The sequence below is a fragment of the Hakea prostrata genome, chromosome 5 (genome assembly GCF_041222555.1).
Source record: "Hakea prostrata isolate BN-2017 chromosome 5, UWA_Hpros_2, whole genome shotgun sequence".
Taxonomy (NCBI): domain Eukaryota; kingdom Viridiplantae; phylum Streptophyta; class Magnoliopsida; order Proteales; family Proteaceae; genus Hakea; species Hakea prostrata.
Window position 1 is genome coordinate 6,054,879 of NC_142604.1, and position 18,725 is coordinate 6,073,603.

Genomic DNA, 18,725 nt, shown 5'->3' on the forward strand with positions numbered 1-18,725 from the left:
CTAATCCTAATACGAAAGAACGTTAAAAAATTAACTAACATCAGCAGTGACTTCAACATCTAATGAGCAACATGTCATACACGCTTATAAGATCTTGTTTGCCGATTTACTACTATTATGAACTATTACAATCATTATATTAATGAAGATGCACCAAATGTTAAGGAAGCATGAAAATTGTGATAATTATTTTAATTTTAGAAAATATTATGTAAATCATGGTTTAAAGTTTCTTTTATTATTTCAAAAGTTTTTGATAAAATATATTTTTTTAAAAGATTAAAAAACGCATGAAATTGCTGCTAAATTACTTAAAAGTAAGCTTAAAAACATCAATTGTCCTTCTTAAAAGAAGCAAGACATGTCTTAGGTGATGATAGAAAAACACATGAGAGGTAAGCAGCTTGGTCCGCTTAAGTAAGGTTACGGTATCGAAATCTTGTAGATGTAAAAGTTCCCCACTGGAAAACTCACCCACCACAGCCAGGTGTACGACCCGATCGAACACCAGATTAGTCAGGGCAAAGCCTTGGAAACCGGGATTGACAAACCAAAAAGAAAAAAGAAAAGCACTTGAGACACTAAAGAATGTTCAAGAAGAAATTCACACCTTGAAATTTCACACTTTTGACTTGTCGATGAAGCATCAAATAAAGCTCAAGATTGAAGTGTCAGGAGCTTGAATTCTCTACTCTACTTATATGGAAAGAAAAAATTTCAACTCACATAGTTGGTTTTTGCAATATATTAATCTCAGAGCAATATTTTTTATTTTTTAATTTATTAGCTAAAATTGACCTTAACACTATTAATTATTTAATGAATGCTCTCAACGTGTCCACAACTTGTTATATCTCTATTTGATAGTTGGATTTTTTTTTAATAAATACCTTATTTTCTTATTTTGGTAAGTTGACTTGACACTTCGAGATTAAGAATTTAATTATCGCTATTTAAATAGTTAGTCGCTATTTAAAACGGCACATTACATTTAGATTTTAGTGAAACTATCATATGAAAACTATGAAAGATATGAAAGAAGTTTGAAAGCACAGCATGTAAAGCCTTGAAAAGAAAGAAGGAAAAAAAAAGCCTCAAGAGTCCCCCCTAAAAAAAATGTTACAACCATAAAAACTTTATTAAAAAAAAAAAAAAGAAAGAAAGAAACACCTAGAGACAGTAACTTCAAAAAATTTAAAGAAGTAAAAGAAATTTGAACCTATAAAGCAATGTGGAAGTTTTCACAAAAGAGAAAAAACGATTTTAGTCGATGAATTATTTGAGGATAATAAATTTGAATATTTAGTCTGCAAAATCTGATTTTTTTTTTTCAAGTGGTATTTTGTTTATTATATTTTATTAGTTAGGAAATGATAAAGAAAAGGAAGTATTATACATAACATATTGTTTTTCTACTTATTTTTTTTACATAAGCAAGGTCTAAGGGATCGGGATCATCTCCCCGGTGGGGGAGCACCTTGACGGCTTCCCAACCACAAAAACCATTGGGTCCCATAGGTGAAAAAAAGTTTTTTTTTTTTTTTCAAAATGTATTTTTTCACCAGTGGGACCCAATGGCTTTTGTGGTTGGGAAGCTGCAAAGTGCTCCCCATTAGGAGAGCTGATCCCGACTCAGGTTTAAGACCCAAGAAAAAACTATATTACATCAGCACCACAAGGTGAACAAGGAACGTAAAGGACCTTCTCAAGTTTTTAAAAATGATTTCAAAATGTTGAGTATGGCTTATGCTTCACATTGTGTTATCGACGGACACGGGTGTGTAGGGACAGCGCCTCATAACTTGTAGAAGGTCCATGTTTTTGTGGGCCTAGAAGTTTTTTTACAATTTGGACTTGGGCCCATGAATAGCAGTGGCTTAGAATTTCTAAGCGCCTACATATATTCTTTTGTAACAAAACATTATATGTAGTCGTTTTCCAGAAGAATATAGTAAAAAACTTAATGCTCGACGTAGCATCACATTGAGGTGAACTAGTGTAAAATCCGTGTCTCCTTCTTCATTGTTTTTTATTCGATTGTGCGTGATTGATCGCTCTAATCCTAACATAGAAGAATAATAAGAAATTAAGTAACATCAGTTGTGACTTCAACATCTAATGAGCAACATGTCATACACGCTTATAAGATCTTGTTTGCCGATTTACTATTATTATGAACTATTACAATCATTATATTAATGAAGATGCACCAAATGTTAAGGAAGCATGAAAATTGTGATAATTATTTTAATTTAGAAAATATTATGTAAATCACGTTTTAAAGTTTCTTTTATTATTTCAAAAGTTTTTGATAAAATATTTTATTCTTAAAAGATTAAAAAACGCGTGAAATGGCCATTGAATTACTTAAAAATAAGCTTAAAAACATCAATTGTCCTTGTTAAAAGAAGCAAGACATGTCTTAGGTGATGCTAGAAAAACATTTGAGATGTAAGCAGCTTGGTTCGCTTAAATAAGGTTACGGTATTGAAACCTTGTAGATGTAAAAAATCTCCACTGAAAAACTCACCCACCACGGCCAGGTGTGTGACCCGGATCGAACACCTGATTTGTTAGGACAAAGCCTTTGAAATCGAGATTGGCAAACCAAAAAGAAAAAAGAAAAGCTCTTGAGACACTAAAGAAGGTTCAAGAAGAAATTCACACCTTGAAATTTCACACTTTTGACTTGTCGATGAAGCATCAAATAAAGCTCAAGATTGAAGTGTCAATTGAAGTGTCAGGAGCTTGGATTCTCTACTCTACTTATATGGAAAGAAAAGTTTTCAACCCACATAGTTGGTTTTTGCAATATGATTAATCTCATAGCAATATTTTTTTCTTTTTTAATTTATTAGCTAAAATTGACCTTAACACTATTAATTATTTAATGAATGCTCTCAACGTGTCCACAACTTGTTATATGTCTATTTGATAGTTGGATTTTTTTTTAATAAATACCTTATTTTCTTATTTTGGTAAGTTGACTTGACACTTCGAGATTATGAATTTCAAATTTTTATTAATTTGAAAAGCATTGCTGATTTTATTTTATTTTTGGTCAAAATGATAAATATATTAGACTCCCCCTACATCGGGTACCAAGAAGTTTGTAATATAAATATAAATATATATTCAGAGATGGAGACATCCACCAAACATAACTCAAAGCAAATTTCCTATTAACATAATCAAACTAAAGTAAATGAAAATGAATTTTCAAAATTTTTGCGTCTCTTAAAATCCTTTTACTATCCCAATTCCACAATTGAGCGACCCATTAAGAGTTAAAATAAGAGTCTGGGATCATCTCCCCCATATGGGAACACTCTGTGCTCCCCGAGGAACTATTGACCACAAATTACACGGAGCCCACAAGACTAGGGTGATGAATTTTTTTAATATTTATTATTTTTTTACTTGTGGGCCCCATATAGTTTGTGGTTGTAAAGCCGTCAAGAAAAATGATCCACACTCCCAAAATAGCAACCAACAATTAAACTAAATGTTTATTAATTATCCTCTAAAGTTCTATTAAATCAAAAAAAAAAAATTTGGGGTCAAACTATTTAATCGAATCATAGAATAATTAAGCGATGGGCTGATTCCTGGAACCAAGGAAAGAAATACAACCATAAATATATTTATACTATTAAAAGAAACCCTAAGGACTAGGCCACGCTTTGAAGCGGAGAGCCTCTATCTCTTCGCCTCTTCTTCATCTTCTTCCTCTCCTCCTCTCATCGCTTTCTCTTCTTCTCCCATCGTCCTCTTCATTTCTCCCATCTCCGAATTTTTTCTCCTTTCTCATTCTTCCTCTTTCTACTTTCTCAGTCGTTTTCCTTTTCATTTCCCTATTTATTGTAGATGCCTGTTTTGAAAGCAATTCCATCAAATTGGGTGCCTCTGTTGTAGCCTTTGTACTGCTGCTTGTTACCACTATCGTAGTTCCTACAACTTCTTTAGCCAAATCTTCTATCACAATATCATCGCGATGGAAAAGTCAATAGTACTAAAGCACAAAGTCAACAGTGGAACTTCACTCGATCCAGTAGTTGTTCAAGTTGTAGCTACTCTGCCCTATGGCGTATTTTCTCTTTCCCTGCACATCCGATTTCTGATTTATCACTTGATCCAATAGTTGTTCAAGTTGTAGCTACTCCACCCTATGACGTATTTTCTCTTTGCCCATGTAGCTTCTGTTTTTTTTATTTTTTGGTAAACCACCCATGTGGCTTGTTGGTCTACTTGTAGCGTGTTTTTGCCTATTTTGACATTTGTGATGGATGATGCGAAAAGTTCCTGTTGTATTTACAACTTGTAGCGTGTTTTTGCCTATTTGGACATTTGTGACGGATGATGCGAAAAGTTGTTGTTGCATTTACAACATTATTTCTAAAACACATTTGTGATGGATGATGCGAAAAGTTGCCCATAACTTTATTGAGTTTGACCCATATCTTATTCTGGATGATTCTGTCAACAGCATTTATAGGAGTTTAAATGAATTTCGATTTTCAAGGTTTAAATACCGGAACCTTGCTTAAGCAGACCAAGGTGCTTACCACTTGAGCCAACCCCGGTGGTTTCTATCTTTTTATATTTATTGTTTTAATGTGTCTATATATTTATTTTAGTTTAATGAATAAAGTTTGTTTTCTTATCAAAAAGAAATTAATAATATATTATTCACTTTAAATGGGCAAATAAGACTTTACCCCAACTTAAGTGGCAAAATTCAATACTCTTACATTTCATAATAGCGAATCTTTTTACCAGAAAACGACAGAAATCTTGGAAAGTGGGAAACTCAAAATTCAAGATTGGCGTGGAATCCGTTGACTAAAACAACAAAGTCAAAAACATGGATAAGGACTGTTCATGCGGTTTCCAAATTTAGTGCCTCGTAAAATAAATAAAAAATAAAATAAAATAAGAAGAAGAAGAAAAACCTATAAAATTTGTATCTATGGATTGGTTGAAGTATTATCAAGAAAAATGATAACACATATATGATATATACTCCAAAATGTAAGTACAAAGTTTTAAAAAATAATAAAATAAACTTAATATAGTCAACTAGTCAAGTCACTTTTACGTTTAGTCATCTTCACTTTTTTTTTTCTTCTATAATTCTATGGTTCTACTCGTACCATGTGTGTAGCTACAAATGTCAAACGTAACTCATACTCGTCATTTTGAGAAATGTCAAAATAACTAGTTGTGGACCCAAATTATTTTATTAAATTATATAATAGACCCACATATATTTTAGGGGGCCACACATATTTGAAAAAAAAATTATAAATTATTGATAATGATATTTTTTCCCGACAAAATATAGGTAAAATTAAAGCAATAATATAAAAAAATAGACACATGACTTCAACCCTACAAAGTCATATGTAAACTAAAATTTTATTTGGTAAGAAATGTAAAAAAAAAAATTTTTATGTAAGAAAAGCAAATTAATGGTAGTTAATTACCTACTAACTATAGACATTTTATTCACAATACAAAATCAAATAACAAAAATTGCAGAAGAAATAAAGAAACATAGAATATAAAATCAAATTAAAAAAAAAAGAAAAGAAAAAGAGAAACAATAAATAAATTGAGAAAGAGAAAGAGATCTAATTGTGGAGTAGATTTTTTTCCAAATTTTCTTAGCCACTTTGGGCCTGTTTGGTTACATGAGTTTGGAGATTTCAAATATCTAGAAATTTCAAATCTATGGAGTTATAATTTATAAAATTAGATGTTTGGTTGTGGAATGAAATCTTTGGATTCATCCTAAAAAATTATTTGATCGACGTGATTTTTGTGAATGTGCAAATGTATAGCTTTTTTGAAATCTCTGGATTTGAAATCTCTAGATTCATGTAACCAAACAGACCCTTATAGAAAGGGAAGAGAAATAAATAGGAAAAAAAAGAGAATAGAGGAGAAAAGACATAGGAGAATAAATAGGGATTGAAGAGTTAGTTTTTAATTATAAATAACATTTTAATTTTTGAATACCTAATAAGATAAGAATTTTTTCAAAAATTTCCTTTAACCCCATGTTTATAGAAATAGAAGAATAGAAAGAAAAGATAAGAGAGAAAAGAGGGGAATAAGAAGAGACGATTATGAAAGATTGTTAATAACACTCATCTTCTTCTTCTTCAAACTTCAAAGCAAGGATTTGAACTTAATGACGAACTCATACAGAAACGCGCGAACTTTCGATGCCCTAGCCTTCAAATAGTAAATTGTCACACTCGATGCCCTAGCCTTCAAATAGTAAATTGTCGCCCGAACTTTCTCTCTGGGAACTTGCTCTCTGGCTACGGCGAACAAATACGTTCTTAAATCAAGTGAGATTGCAAGAAGCAGAACCGTCAAGTGGACGAAGTAAGATTGATTTTTTCCCTTTTGATTCTTGGTTTTTTTTTTCTTTTCCCCCCTCTATAATGTTTTCTGCAAAATTAATGGTGTATCTTGTGCTGTCTTCCACAACATTTCTTATATTCCACGAACAATTATTGCTGATATTTCACAAGTTCAGCCATTTTTTGTCGATTTTCAGGCAATTTTCTAACAAGATTGATTGATTTAGCTTTTTTGGTGGGTGTTTAGATTCACTATTCACCAAACTGTGAATACCAGACGAAATTCGCCAAAATATTTTACCATGAGTATTATAAATAAATGAAGGCCAAGTGTACTGTGATAAGTTTCAATGGGGATTAGTTGGTCATCTACTCTTGTTTCCAGTGTGAAATATCAACACATACTTCTCTCTTATTGGAAAGAAAATTAGAGTAAAAATAATGAGCAGAAAAGTTATTATGACCTATTACGTAGAATCTTGACTCTTCCCTATATGGAAGAAACGAATATTTTCCATAGCTATTTTTGGAGAATTTTTTTTTTTTTTTTTTTTTTTTGATAAAAATTGTTAGGAAATATTGATGGGATAGTGTCACTTTAAATATCATAAATGATAATTATATGGAAAAAAATCTCTAAATACCAATGATGGAATCCTAAAAGAAGAAATCCAGATTCCAGACCTGCCCTAACTGGCAGATTCAGATCCTGATTCCAAGGTTTTTATTTCCAAACAATTTTTCAATAATTTCACGCCAACTGTCGCAAATCATAAGCTGGCCTACTAATCTTGATTATTTTATACTTAACCTATTCAAGATTTCAAGAACAGTGTGAATGAATCAAAATGAGGAAAGCTCTCTCTCAGTGATCTCAGCCTTTCTATATCTAATGAATTTTTTTTTCTCAGAATTTGCGAAGATTGCGTGAGCGTGTCTTATCTGATCATGAAGGCCATGATCGTTCAATCTGAACACGAAAACTACGGCAGCAGTTGAAAACTCAACTGTGATTCGTTGTTTAGAGTCCCACAGCTTAAGCGACTTCCATTGACTTCAAGGTAGATTCAGATTCCTCAGATCTCAATTTCAAGAATTAATATAGAATTTATCTCCTTTAACTCGATCACTACCTTATAAATAGACGTTTCTGGTGATGATTCCACTTAACATTTTCAATCTTCTTTGTCTTCTACATCATATTCTTCCAGGATTCTGCTTCAGACTCTTGGTTAGCCATGGAAAGTGTTTTCGAAATAGACGATCCGGCAACGAATAACAAGAAATTGGTTAAGGAAGAAGAATTAGAAGCAGAGAAGATTGATGAGGATGAGTTATCGCCGATCGAACAGGTTCGCCTGACGGTGATCAACACCGATGATACAACTCTTCCAGTGTGGACTTTCCGGATGTGGATTTTAGGTTTACTGTCATGTTGTCTTCTATCGTTTCTGAATCAGTTCTTCTCATACCGAACAGAACCGCTCATCATAACACAGATCACAGTTCAGATCGCAACTCTTCCTCTTGGACGATTCATGGCTGCTGTGCTTCCGGAGACCAAATTCAAACTGCCTGGTTTTGGATCGAGAGAGTTTTCTCTCAATCCAGGTCCATTTAACATGAAAGAGCATGTTCTTATCACCATCTTTGCCAATGCCGGCAGTGCCTTCGGCAACGGAACTGCTTATGCCGTCGGAATCGTTAATATTATCAAAGCTTTCTACCATCGGAATATCTCCTTCGTCGCCGGATGGATACTTATTATCACTACTCAGGTATGAAACTTGAAGAACTTCTATGATTATTCTACAATGAATTCCTTGTTCCTTTTGACCAGAAAAAAAAATTTAATTCTTTGTTCCTGTTTTTTATTTCCATTTTTGCAGCTTTTGTCTTGTGCAGTTGTGCTTTCACTTTTTCATTAATATTTAGCTGGTTGTTAGGTCTTTCGGTTCACTTTATATTCGTTTCTCTTTAGGTAGTAGTTTTTACCTTTCTGGTACGAGAAAAGAGCAAGGGCAATAATTTAGTGAAAGCAAGGGGTCGTTTTTCTTTTCTTCTTTTTCAGAAAAAAACACTCATTAGGCATAGGTAAGACTTTAATTTCAGCTATAAAAATCCTATCAACAAAAATTTAATTGTCCTAGAAAATAGGTGTCATACTTTGCTGCATCAATTTTGAATCAGTGAATGGGAAGGTTGGCTTGACTTAGGACCTAGAGACTTGAAGAACTGTACATTTGGAAATCTTGTTTGTTACTATATGAGCATTTCTCATATAGTTATCTTGAATCGACATTTTTGAGATTCAACGGTTATGATATTTCCATCTTTGTAGTCATAAATCATTGAATTCCAAAAATACTCTGCATTACAATTTGAGAACTATACAAACAAATAAAGACATATACTGAATTTGGGTGGAAGAAAGTTTCATCACCATAGAAGCATGATTATGGTGGGGAAGCTGCCAAGGCTAAGGAAAAAGCTGCAAGGCAATAAATTAGTGGGAGAAAGGTGGGTTCTTTTTCCTTTCTTTCCCTTCTTCTCTTTGAACAAACAGCCATAGAAAAGTCATGCCCTTTGATTGTGTTAGAAAATAAGAAATGTCTTAATTTTCGCATCAATCATGAATTATAAAGTTGACAAATTGTATACTTAGAAACTTTCAATGCTATCAAATCACAATTTGTGATATTTCTGAAATCCAATAGTTATGATATTTCTTCCGTTCATGTAATCATAATCATTGAACTTTAGAAATACCATACATGACAGACTAAGAGACAAAAACTTATAATCAAATTGGATAGTGGAAAGTTTTTTCAATATAAGAGCATAATTACTGTAGGGAAGCTGCCAATATGGAACTCACATTGATCAAATATGCAAAAACATTATTAGAGGACCAAAACGAAGACTTTGGGCATACACTGATTAATAGGGGACCAATCAATTATGTGCAACAAATTAATATTTTAGCAGTTTCCAGAAAATAGAAATAAATACTTATAGTTTGTGTAAGAATTAAGTTTTTCTTAACCCACATTAATTAAAGACTACATGACAAGGGTTGAAAGACCTCATTTATATGGAGTAATTTATGATGTTATCCTTCAAGAATGAGACGTAAGATGATTTTTGGATTGTATTTTGAATTGAACTAAAAGTCCAAATTTCTAATTCACAACCATGATCCTTCAGCCAGGTTGGATGTGTATTTAATATTTTTTTACTAAGTGTTTCTGTGGTTCATCCAAAAAAACGAAAAGTACTATCTGTCTAATGTATGCCAAACAAGCATGAAAAATAATCATCTTTAGGCACGAAAAAAAAAAGCATGAAAAAGCATTAATAGAGGTCCAGAGGAAGAATTAAGTTTTCATGAAACCACAATAATTAAAAGACCATATCACAAGGGTTGAAAGACCTCTTTTATATGGAGAAAATTATAACGTTAAACCCGACGAAAGAGACAAAAGATGACTTTTGAATTAAATCACATCCATGATCCTTCAGTCTCACTTGTGTATTTAATAGTTTTAATTAAGGATTTATCTTTCTAATGTTTGCTATCCCACTTGGGAACTATTAAAATCAATTATTCAAAATCCAAACTTCTCATCATATATTCCTTTATTTATTTATTATTATTATTATTATTTTTATGTCCAATAAAATAAAATTCCACCTCTTCTCTTTAGCTTTTATAATAATGTTAAAGTACAAACAAGAAGCAGACAATTTTTTTTTTTTTGTCGAAAAAAAGGAGAAGACTTTGACCAGACATGAATAAGTACATATAATTTTTTAATATTTCTTAATAGATGTGCTTCTAGTATAGTGATAGCAACTTCTTATGTAGAGACAATGATTAAGTTTGGATTATTTCTATCTAATTTATCCGTCAGAACATTCTTCCATATTTATATGAGTGGAAAACCTAAACTACATGTTTGATTCAAGTAATCCTATGAGTGTAGGTCTCACTATCTCATGTGAATGTGAAAAGATGATCTATTGGATTGGTTCAAACCTCCGCCCCTACCACACTTCCTCCTCCCTTGGGCCTATCAACCCCCGGTTGGTTGCTATGACTAGTTGATGATGACCCAAAAAAAAGGAAAATTCAATGTTTATCTATGTTAAAATCTGTATGCAAATAATAAGCCCATGGAACAGGTACTAGGATACGGTTGGGCTGGACTACTAAGAAAATACGTGGTCGAACCGGCTCATATGTGGTGGCCCAATACTCTTGTTCAGGTCTCCCTCTTCAGGTACGTTGTTCCACTTTTCCCTTTCAACTTTCATTTTTGGAATCAGATTGATGAGATGAACTCTTGGTACTTACAGGGCTTTGCATGAGAAGGAGGAAAGACGAATGACAAGAGGCAAGTTCTTCCTGATCGTATTTGTTTGCAGCTTTTGCTGGTACGCCGTCCCTGGTTACCTCTTCCCAACCTTGACAAGCATTTCATGGGTTTGCTGGGCTTTCAAAAACTCTGTCACCGCACAACAAATTGGTTCAGGCATGCAAGGCCTAGGACTTGGAGCTTTCACCTTAGATTGGACCGCCGTTGCTTCCTTTCTCTACAGCCCTCTAATCAGCCCTTTCTTTGCCACCGTCAACATCTTTTTTGGTTACTTCTTGATCGTCTACATAGCTATGCCCATAGCTTATTGGGGGGTAGATTTGTACGGTGCCAAGAGGTTCCCCATATTCTCATCCGGGTTATACACAAATGATGGCCAATCATATAACATATCCGCCATTGTTAACAACAAATTCGAGCTTGATATCCCCAGTTATAATCAACAAGGACGTATCCATCTCAGCATGTTCTTCGCTCTAACCTATGGTTTTGGTTTCGCCACTATAGCATCCACACTCACTCACGTAGCTCTCTTTAATGGAAGGTAATTAATTATCTCTTTCATTGTCTCTACTATTTGTAATAGTTAGCTAGATAGCTTGTATGTGCTTAATGGGGCTCAGCTTAATTGGGCCAGCTTCGGAATCTTTTGACACATTTGTCAAGTACCCAACACTAGCCTCCAAGAATGGGTTCTTCCCCAAATCTGGAGTAATGTTCCACAGGCACTCTTTATGATGTTCGTTGACATGTACTTGAACTCATTTACAGAGAGATTTATCAACGATTCCGTGCTTCATACAAGGGAAAGAGCGATATTCATACCAAATTGATGAGCAAGTATGAAGACATACCTCAATGGTGGTTTTACATTCTCCTTGTGCTATCTGTTGCTGTTTCTCTTGTGCTTTGTATCGTGCTGAATGATCAAGTTCAAATGCCTTGGTGGGGTCTCATCTTTGGCGCTGCTCTTGCCTTCATTTTCACCCTTCCAATCAGCATCATAACGGCTACAACGAATCAGGTAACTGGTAACTAATAGATCTAGCGCCCAAGTTTTTAGGATGAAACTAATGCCCACCCTCTATGAGATGCTCATATATATCTATATTTGCAGACACCGGGGCTTAACATCATCACAGAATACCTGATGGGTATTATATTACCAGGTAGACCAATTGCCAATGTGTGCTTCAAAACGTACGGATACATGAGCATGGCCCAGGCTGTCTCCTTCCTCAGCGACTTCAAGTTAGGCCATTACATGAAAATACCTCCAAAGTCAATGTTCTTGGTTCAGGTATACTATAAACGCACCTTTCATCCGGTTCTACATCCTTTACAATATCCACCACTCCCCTTTAACTCCATGCAATTAATATCTAGGATTGTAACACGTAGAAGTTAATTATCAAATGGTTAAAATTAGAACCCAATTAAGAACTGAATCTAATAAATTCTTAAAATTAAGCCTCAAGAAAATAGGAGAGACGAAATTGGGAGAGATTTTAGGAATTCATTATATTCAATTCTTATGGAGGTGGGAATTGCAGAGGATGCGAATCCCCCCTTTTTGTATATCATTTCGTGATACAACAAGGTTGATGTATTAAATTCAAATTGAGAATCCGACAAGATCTGGTCCAATGTACAATTCTTTCACTGATTTAGCTGGAATCATCCTGAACCCTACAAGAAACACATTATGGATCGACTAGAAACATAATTAAGATTAATGATATGTGTTTAGTGGGGTATATTTTACCGTATAGATGCTAGACTGGGCCAGGCTAATATGGGATAGATTAAAAAGTTTGATTCAATTTCTTTTATTAACTTTTAGTTTTTTGAGGCACTGGTCAAGTGCTAAGCGTCAGCAAAAGATTGTTAATTGTCTGAGTTTGTTTTTCTGTTTTGGACATTCCGACACAAACCAGTTCATTGGAACGATGATAGCTGGGACGATCAACATCGGGGTGGCGTGGTGGCTGCTGGACTCTATCCCTAACATTTGTGACCTTAGCATGCTCTCTCCAAACAGTCCATGGACATGTCCGAATGATCGTGTCTTCTTCGATGCATCTGTCATCTGGGGTCTGGTTGGACCAAAAAGGATCTTTGGTTCTCAAGGAGCCTATGGAGCACTGAACTGGTTCTTCCTAGGTGCATTTGGTCCAGTTTTTGTCTGGCTTCTGCACAAAGCATTCCCTAGACAATCATGGATTCCTTTGATCAACCTTCCAGTCCTTTTGGGTGCAACAGCTTATATGCCACCGGCGACAGCATTGAACTACAACGCTTGGATTACTGTTGGAACAGTTTTCAATTTCTTTGTTTTCCGGTACCGGAAAAGATGGTGGCAAAGGTATAACTATGTGCTCTCGGCAGGTTTAGATGCTGGGGTGGCTTTCATGGCTGTGTTTCTCTACTTCACATTGACGATGGAAGGTAAAAGCATCGACTGGTGGGGTACAGCAGGAGAGCACTGTGATTTGGCTTATTGTCCCACTGCTAAGGGTATAGTAGTTGATGGGTGTCCCACATTCTAAGTTTAGTTTCATAGATTAGTTCTCTCATTTTCTTGTTCACTACCATAAAGGAGTAGCGATAGACAATCACAACTGTAATGTCGTCAGTGATTCTTCAACGACTGCAATTACAGTCAAATGTACTTTTTTTTTTTTTTTGGGTGAAGTTAAAAGTAATTGTAAGCTTACATGAAAGACAGTCTTTTAACTATCACACTTTACTGATGCGGATAATAGAATCCGTTATAAAGTCATGTTTCAAGATTTTTAAATAAAATTCAAAGTAAATTTGAATTGGGTAACTGTTGGATTACTGATAAGTTGATTTCATACATATTATTTTATATGATTAATTTATTATATTTCCATGTATTTACAATTATTTTATATCAATTTACCCTAATATGATATGAAAATGAATATGTTGCACCCTTTCCTTTAATTTCTATAATTTTGGTGATTTTATATATTTCCTAACAAATTCTAATAAAGATTTATTACTTTTACATGTAGGAAATTATCAATCAAATCCGGGTATTATTGCAAGAGTCCTACCTCAAGTCAAAAACATAAAGAGAATGAGTCCTTGCATGCTTCTACGTTTTATTTCCTATTTAGGATTTGATCAAAGAAGGGAAAAGAGGAAGAAGAATCCAATTCAAATAAGAAGGATAGAAGAATCCCGATTTTGAGTGTCTCTGTCCGGTTTTGATCAAGATCTTCATCGGATGGTCATATGGTGTCCGATCGAGCTGATTTTTGGAGGAGAACTTCAAGACGTCTTGGTCTTCAAATCCAACGGTGGGATTATGCATTGGAGATCTCTAAGTTAGTCCGATTTATACATCAAAACACTCCTTGGTTAAGTCAGATAAGAACTCTGAGTTTGATTCAAACTCTGAGTTTAATTAATCTATAAAAGGATAGCAAAGCCAAGGAAGAGGAGGAGGACGTTTTTGGAGCTTTGGAGGAGCGGAGAGATCGAACCAGGAAACGTTGGTTTGCTTGGGAGATCTGAATTTTAGGAATAAGTTTTTCTTGATCTTCTTTCAATGTTCTTGAACTCCTCTATAATGTTTTTAGTTTCTAGTATGAACTAATTTAGTTTTTCTAGGGATCAATGTAGCCTATCTTTGAATTCCCACTCTTGACTTCATCAATATAGTTTTGAATATTGTTTCCCTTGATTGAGTTTTTACTTCTATTCTTCATGCTTTTGATTAATTGGCCACTAATCAACTGATTTGTCAATCATAATGAACTGAGAGGGGATTTATGTGTTTAGTTCATTGGAGTAAAAGCCATGAATTATATGTAGGATAGAGATATACTTACATGGTTTGTGTAGTTGTTACATGGGAATCCACAGAATTTAATGATTTCTCAGTTGTTGTAACCCACATAGAAATATAGTGGATTAGCAAGTGAGGGAATTTCTATTAGTACTCGAGAGAGACTAATAGATAGGAAAGGGAATATCGACTATCAATCAGGAAAATATTTCTTAAATTATAAAGAGGGAGAAAAGGGTGGGAATGCTTAGTTATGGTGAAATCTGACCCCTAGGTCTTTAGCAATTAATAATCTCAATTTAACTTTCAATTTGCAATATAGTCTAGAATAATTATCTTCCTTATTATTTGTTCAAATAAAATTGGTATAATTAATTTGGTACTTAATCTATAGTCTTCGAGGGTTCGATCTTTTATCATATATTACTTGTTACGACAGCGTACACTTGCGTTGTACTTTTTCACAACAATTACTTAAATGCCACATGGCACAATCCGAAGAGAGAATTGTAGAGAATTGCATATAAAGGAATTACAAAGGATGTTACCTGTTTCAAGGGGCCTACTTTTTTTTTTGAGAAAAATGATCATTGACAACAAAAACTCATGTAAATAGTGGGATTGCATCTGCGTTACTTTCTTTACTCACTTCAGAGTTAACGTTTAAATCTTTGGGAAAACAAAATCTCTATCATTTATTTTAAATTTTTTTATGTATGGGTCTCTTTAGTAGACTATAAACTAATGTTGAATCTCGATTAACACCGTTAGATGTGTCGTTAAGTATAATCAAATTTTAAATCTCTTTATTTTATCTTATTTTATTTGTAATTCATTCTCTTTAGCTTATCTTATGTGTTTAAGCAAATAGCATCACTTTGAAGCCAAAACTAAGGTTGGAGTCTTCATAAAAGACATCCTAAGATATTGGTAAAAAACACACACCCCAAATCTATGTCAAATTAACAATGATCCTTCAAAATGTCTATTAAATTTGCATAATCATATACTCCATAAGTAAATTATGTTGAGTCATTGTCATTTCATATTTCCTAAATTGCCATTTTTCGCTTGTTATTTTACACTGTTGTCCTTAGTTAAATAGAATTTCAAATTTCTTGTGCTTTCTTCTTCCCTGAGTTTTGCTTTTTCCCTTCCATTTGTTATCTTATATTATACTATATAGAATAATATACCAAAGAGCATATTTGTCATTTCCTTCAACCAACTAATGATTCTAGTGGAAAAGGGGTCAATTTTCAATTGGGCATGGTTGTAGAATGTCTATGTTATTCACTAATTATCTTGAAGTGTCATGAAAATTTTCCTGTATTTTATTGCCAAAAAAGCTCTCTAAAGAATCCAGATCCTCTATGTCCGAGCATGACATTATTGGGTAGACACCCACCCTACCTAGATGTAGAGGATCTACATGCATGCCTCTAAGAATGGGGGAGTACCCTGCTACATGTTGGTGAACAAAGTGAACACGACTCTATGAAGGTGAGTCTGTCTAATCCTCTCCTCTGTTGTCACTAGTTTCCATTATTGAGGAATTCACTTTCCACCCCTTTCCCCCCCCCCCCCCCCCCCTTTTTCCCCCCCCCCCCCCCCCCCCCCCCCCCCCCCCCCCCCCCCCCCCCCCCCCCCCCCCCCCAGTTATGTTATTGAACAGCAACTCGTCCTCCCTTTCTGCAATCGTGATGACATGGTAGATTAACACCTAAGACAAAACAGAAACGTAATGTAGATGAGAATGTAAACTTTCTATCATTTAATACTTCTTCGGTTAGTTTTTAATGTTTGGGGCACATTAAAGGAGGTTTCTGTCAGATAAATCTGGAGTTTCAGAAAGAAAAAGAAAAAAAACCAGAGCTGGATTCTTTAACTGGTTTGGAATCTTTAGATATTTGCAGCAGGGCATTAAAATTTGAATCTCAAATTCCGTTTGCTCCTCATAGTAAAATTAATTTGGACGGTTGAAGTTCAGTAACGTTAACAGAAGGGAGAAATATCATTAATCCTTTAACAATTTATAATTCATAAATAAATTAATGAATTCAACTAGCATTATTGATCTTCAATTCAGATACAGTTTATTGATGATCAAGTTCTAGCAGCAAGCATATACAAGAGATGAAACGAGGAGAACCACAAAATACAATGGTAAACAAAGAGACTTGACTGATAAGCAAATTAAATGATCTCTGAAGCTCAATTCAAAGAATTTAAAACAAAAATTTCACCAAAAATTCATATAAGATAAGCAAACAAGTTGATGTGTGAAAAGAAAGAACTGCAGAACTATATACAATTTTTTCTGTGAAAGAACTTCATACAATTTAACAACACAAGCCACACATTCGCTGGGTAAAGAATAGAAATTCATCCATCAATTATAATCCACCCATCCATTCATTCTCGAAATTAAGACTTGTAGTACTCAAGCAATTTTGTCGAAGGAACAGCGAATCTAGAGGAAAACCCCCCAGAGAAGTGAATCTTGATCGATTTCTTCGTCCAGCCAACCCTCGTCAAAGTTCTTGGCGTAACTTAAAGGATCATACCTGACAGAACCAGCCGCTAACAATCGTGGACTGGTTTTGAAGATACCAACAATTCTATTCTTTATTTTGCTCCATGTTCTCCGAAATCGAAGCTTCAGTTTGAGGCGACCCCAGCAAGAAAACAAGCAAATTTCATCATCTGTCGCCTTGGGAGATGGAGAATGATCCATAATTTAATATGGCTTTATGCGCTTTCTTGAGAAAAGAAGAACCATTCTGAATTATTCCTAGCTATCTCTGGGTCGTTTTATTGTCTGGGTTTCGGGTTTCAGCTCTGTTTTTGTTGTTGCGTGAGCGTGTGTCTGTCATTTGCTTTAGCTTCTGGAATATTACGAATGGGAAAGGAATCTCTGGGCATCTTCCTTGAAGTCTGAGTGTGTTAGAAGCTTTGTACGCAATGAATCAATGAGTGCAAGTGAAGACTTTAGAATTAATGATTAATTACTCATGAATCAAGATCAACCCATATCTTGGAGGTCAAACGACTTATTACTGGGTAATGATCTGGGGTAGGGGATATTTATCATTTAGGATTTAGGCAGATTCCATTAATGTTGGAAGAAACGTGTTGGTTTCCACAGGGGATAAAGCGACCAGACGTTGACAGCCACATCCTTTTCATGGAACTCTTAGTGCAGGAAAACTATTTACCTGGGAGAAGAATCGACATTGAAGCCCCCATCTCTTACTTGTTGCCTTGTGGCTACAGCAAAATTGCGTAAGTGTAACTGGGTTGGAGAAGGTCAAGCTCTAGATGAATACTTTAGCTCTCTCTTAAGCTCTCTTTTAGAAGTTTCCATGTCTAAAGAAAAATGGAAAAACTATGGATAACCCAAAGCACACAGCAGAGGTGCATCAGTGCGTCCAGCCCAGCTACCAAGGACAGGGCATCTTGTGCTGGACGCATGCGTTGCCCAGACACAGGGGATCTGGATCTGAACCCAAAACATATAAGGGAACTGGAAATCAAATGATAGTTTTTCACAAGAGATAGCTGCTAGTTGACCGCAGTCCTCTACATTTGAATGCAATGCTAGCAACTAGCAAGTTCAAGCCAGAATCTCCTTCCATTAACGTATTGGGACTGGAGAGGGATTTGTTAAGACACACTTCCATCAGAAAAATCTGAATCTCCTTCCAAACGCCTACTCACCCAGCTTTTTTATGGCAGTGACCACCATAATATTACTTTCTGCAAATGACACCAACTCTAAGCTAAGAGTCATGTTAGAATTAGGGATTTAAGGTATGCTGATATAAACCTATTGTCTTCCAAGCTTGACACCAGACCACAGGCTTTTTGAGGCCCCATTTGCATCCTACGATGGAGTCACTTGCCTGCACTTTTCATTTGGCCAGAGTTTGTCTTTCTGTTGCAGTTAACTCAAGAAAAGCTAATCATCAAATTCCATGCAGTGATCCCAATTTGGTTGTAAAGTTCGGACTACACTGATGTCAAAAGGAAGGAGATAATCCCATCAGTGCGTATTCACTCTCACAATGTATAGGGAAAGAGAAATTATGTGTACTCTCCATTCCTTCAATCTTACTTTAAGGGGTGGCAAAAAGATCAACCGAAGTGATT

The 18,725-nt window shown here is 34.8% G+C and overlaps 1 protein-coding gene across 2 annotated transcripts; it reads left to right on the forward strand.

The window, feature by feature from the left end:
• Positions 1–7,046: 7,046 nt before the first annotated feature.
• On the forward strand, positions 7,047–13,538 carry LOC149014673 (oligopeptide transporter 4-like). 2 transcript variants are annotated; one of them, XM_089156112.1, is made up of 8 exons: positions 7,047–7,094; positions 7,286–7,435; positions 7,586–8,152; positions 10,560–10,657; positions 10,734–11,297; positions 11,525–11,777; positions 11,871–12,053; positions 12,691–13,538. In XM_089156112.1, the coding sequence occupies exons 3-8, from the start codon at positions 7,613–7,615 to the stop codon at positions 13,300–13,302; spliced, it is 2,250 nt and encodes a 749-aa protein (XP_089012238.1). In that variant the 5' UTR covers positions 7,047–7,094; positions 7,286–7,435; positions 7,586–7,612; the 3' UTR covers positions 13,303–13,538. The 2 variants fall into 2 exon arrangements, with proteins under 2 accessions (XP_089012238.1, XP_089012237.1); XM_089156111.1 differs by lacking the exon at positions 7,047–7,094 and having other exon boundaries at positions 7,213–7,435.
• Positions 13,539–18,725: the final 5,187 nt, after the last annotated feature.

What these genes read in the sequence shown, in the direction of transcription:
- LOC149014673 (XM_089156112.1), top strand. Translation starts at nt 7,613, where the DNA reads ATGGAAAGTGTTTTCGAAATAGACGATCCGGCAACGAATAACAAGAAA. An exon ending in GTAGCTCTCTTTAATGGAAG is followed by an intron (nt 11,298 to 11,524) that starts GTAATTAATTAT and finishes ACTCATTTACAG; the next exon opens with AGAGATTTATCAACGATTCC. An exon ending in AGTCAATGTTCTTGGTTCAG is followed by an intron (nt 12,054 to 12,690) that starts GTATACTATAAA and finishes GACACAAACCAG; the next exon opens with TTCATTGGAACGATGATAGC.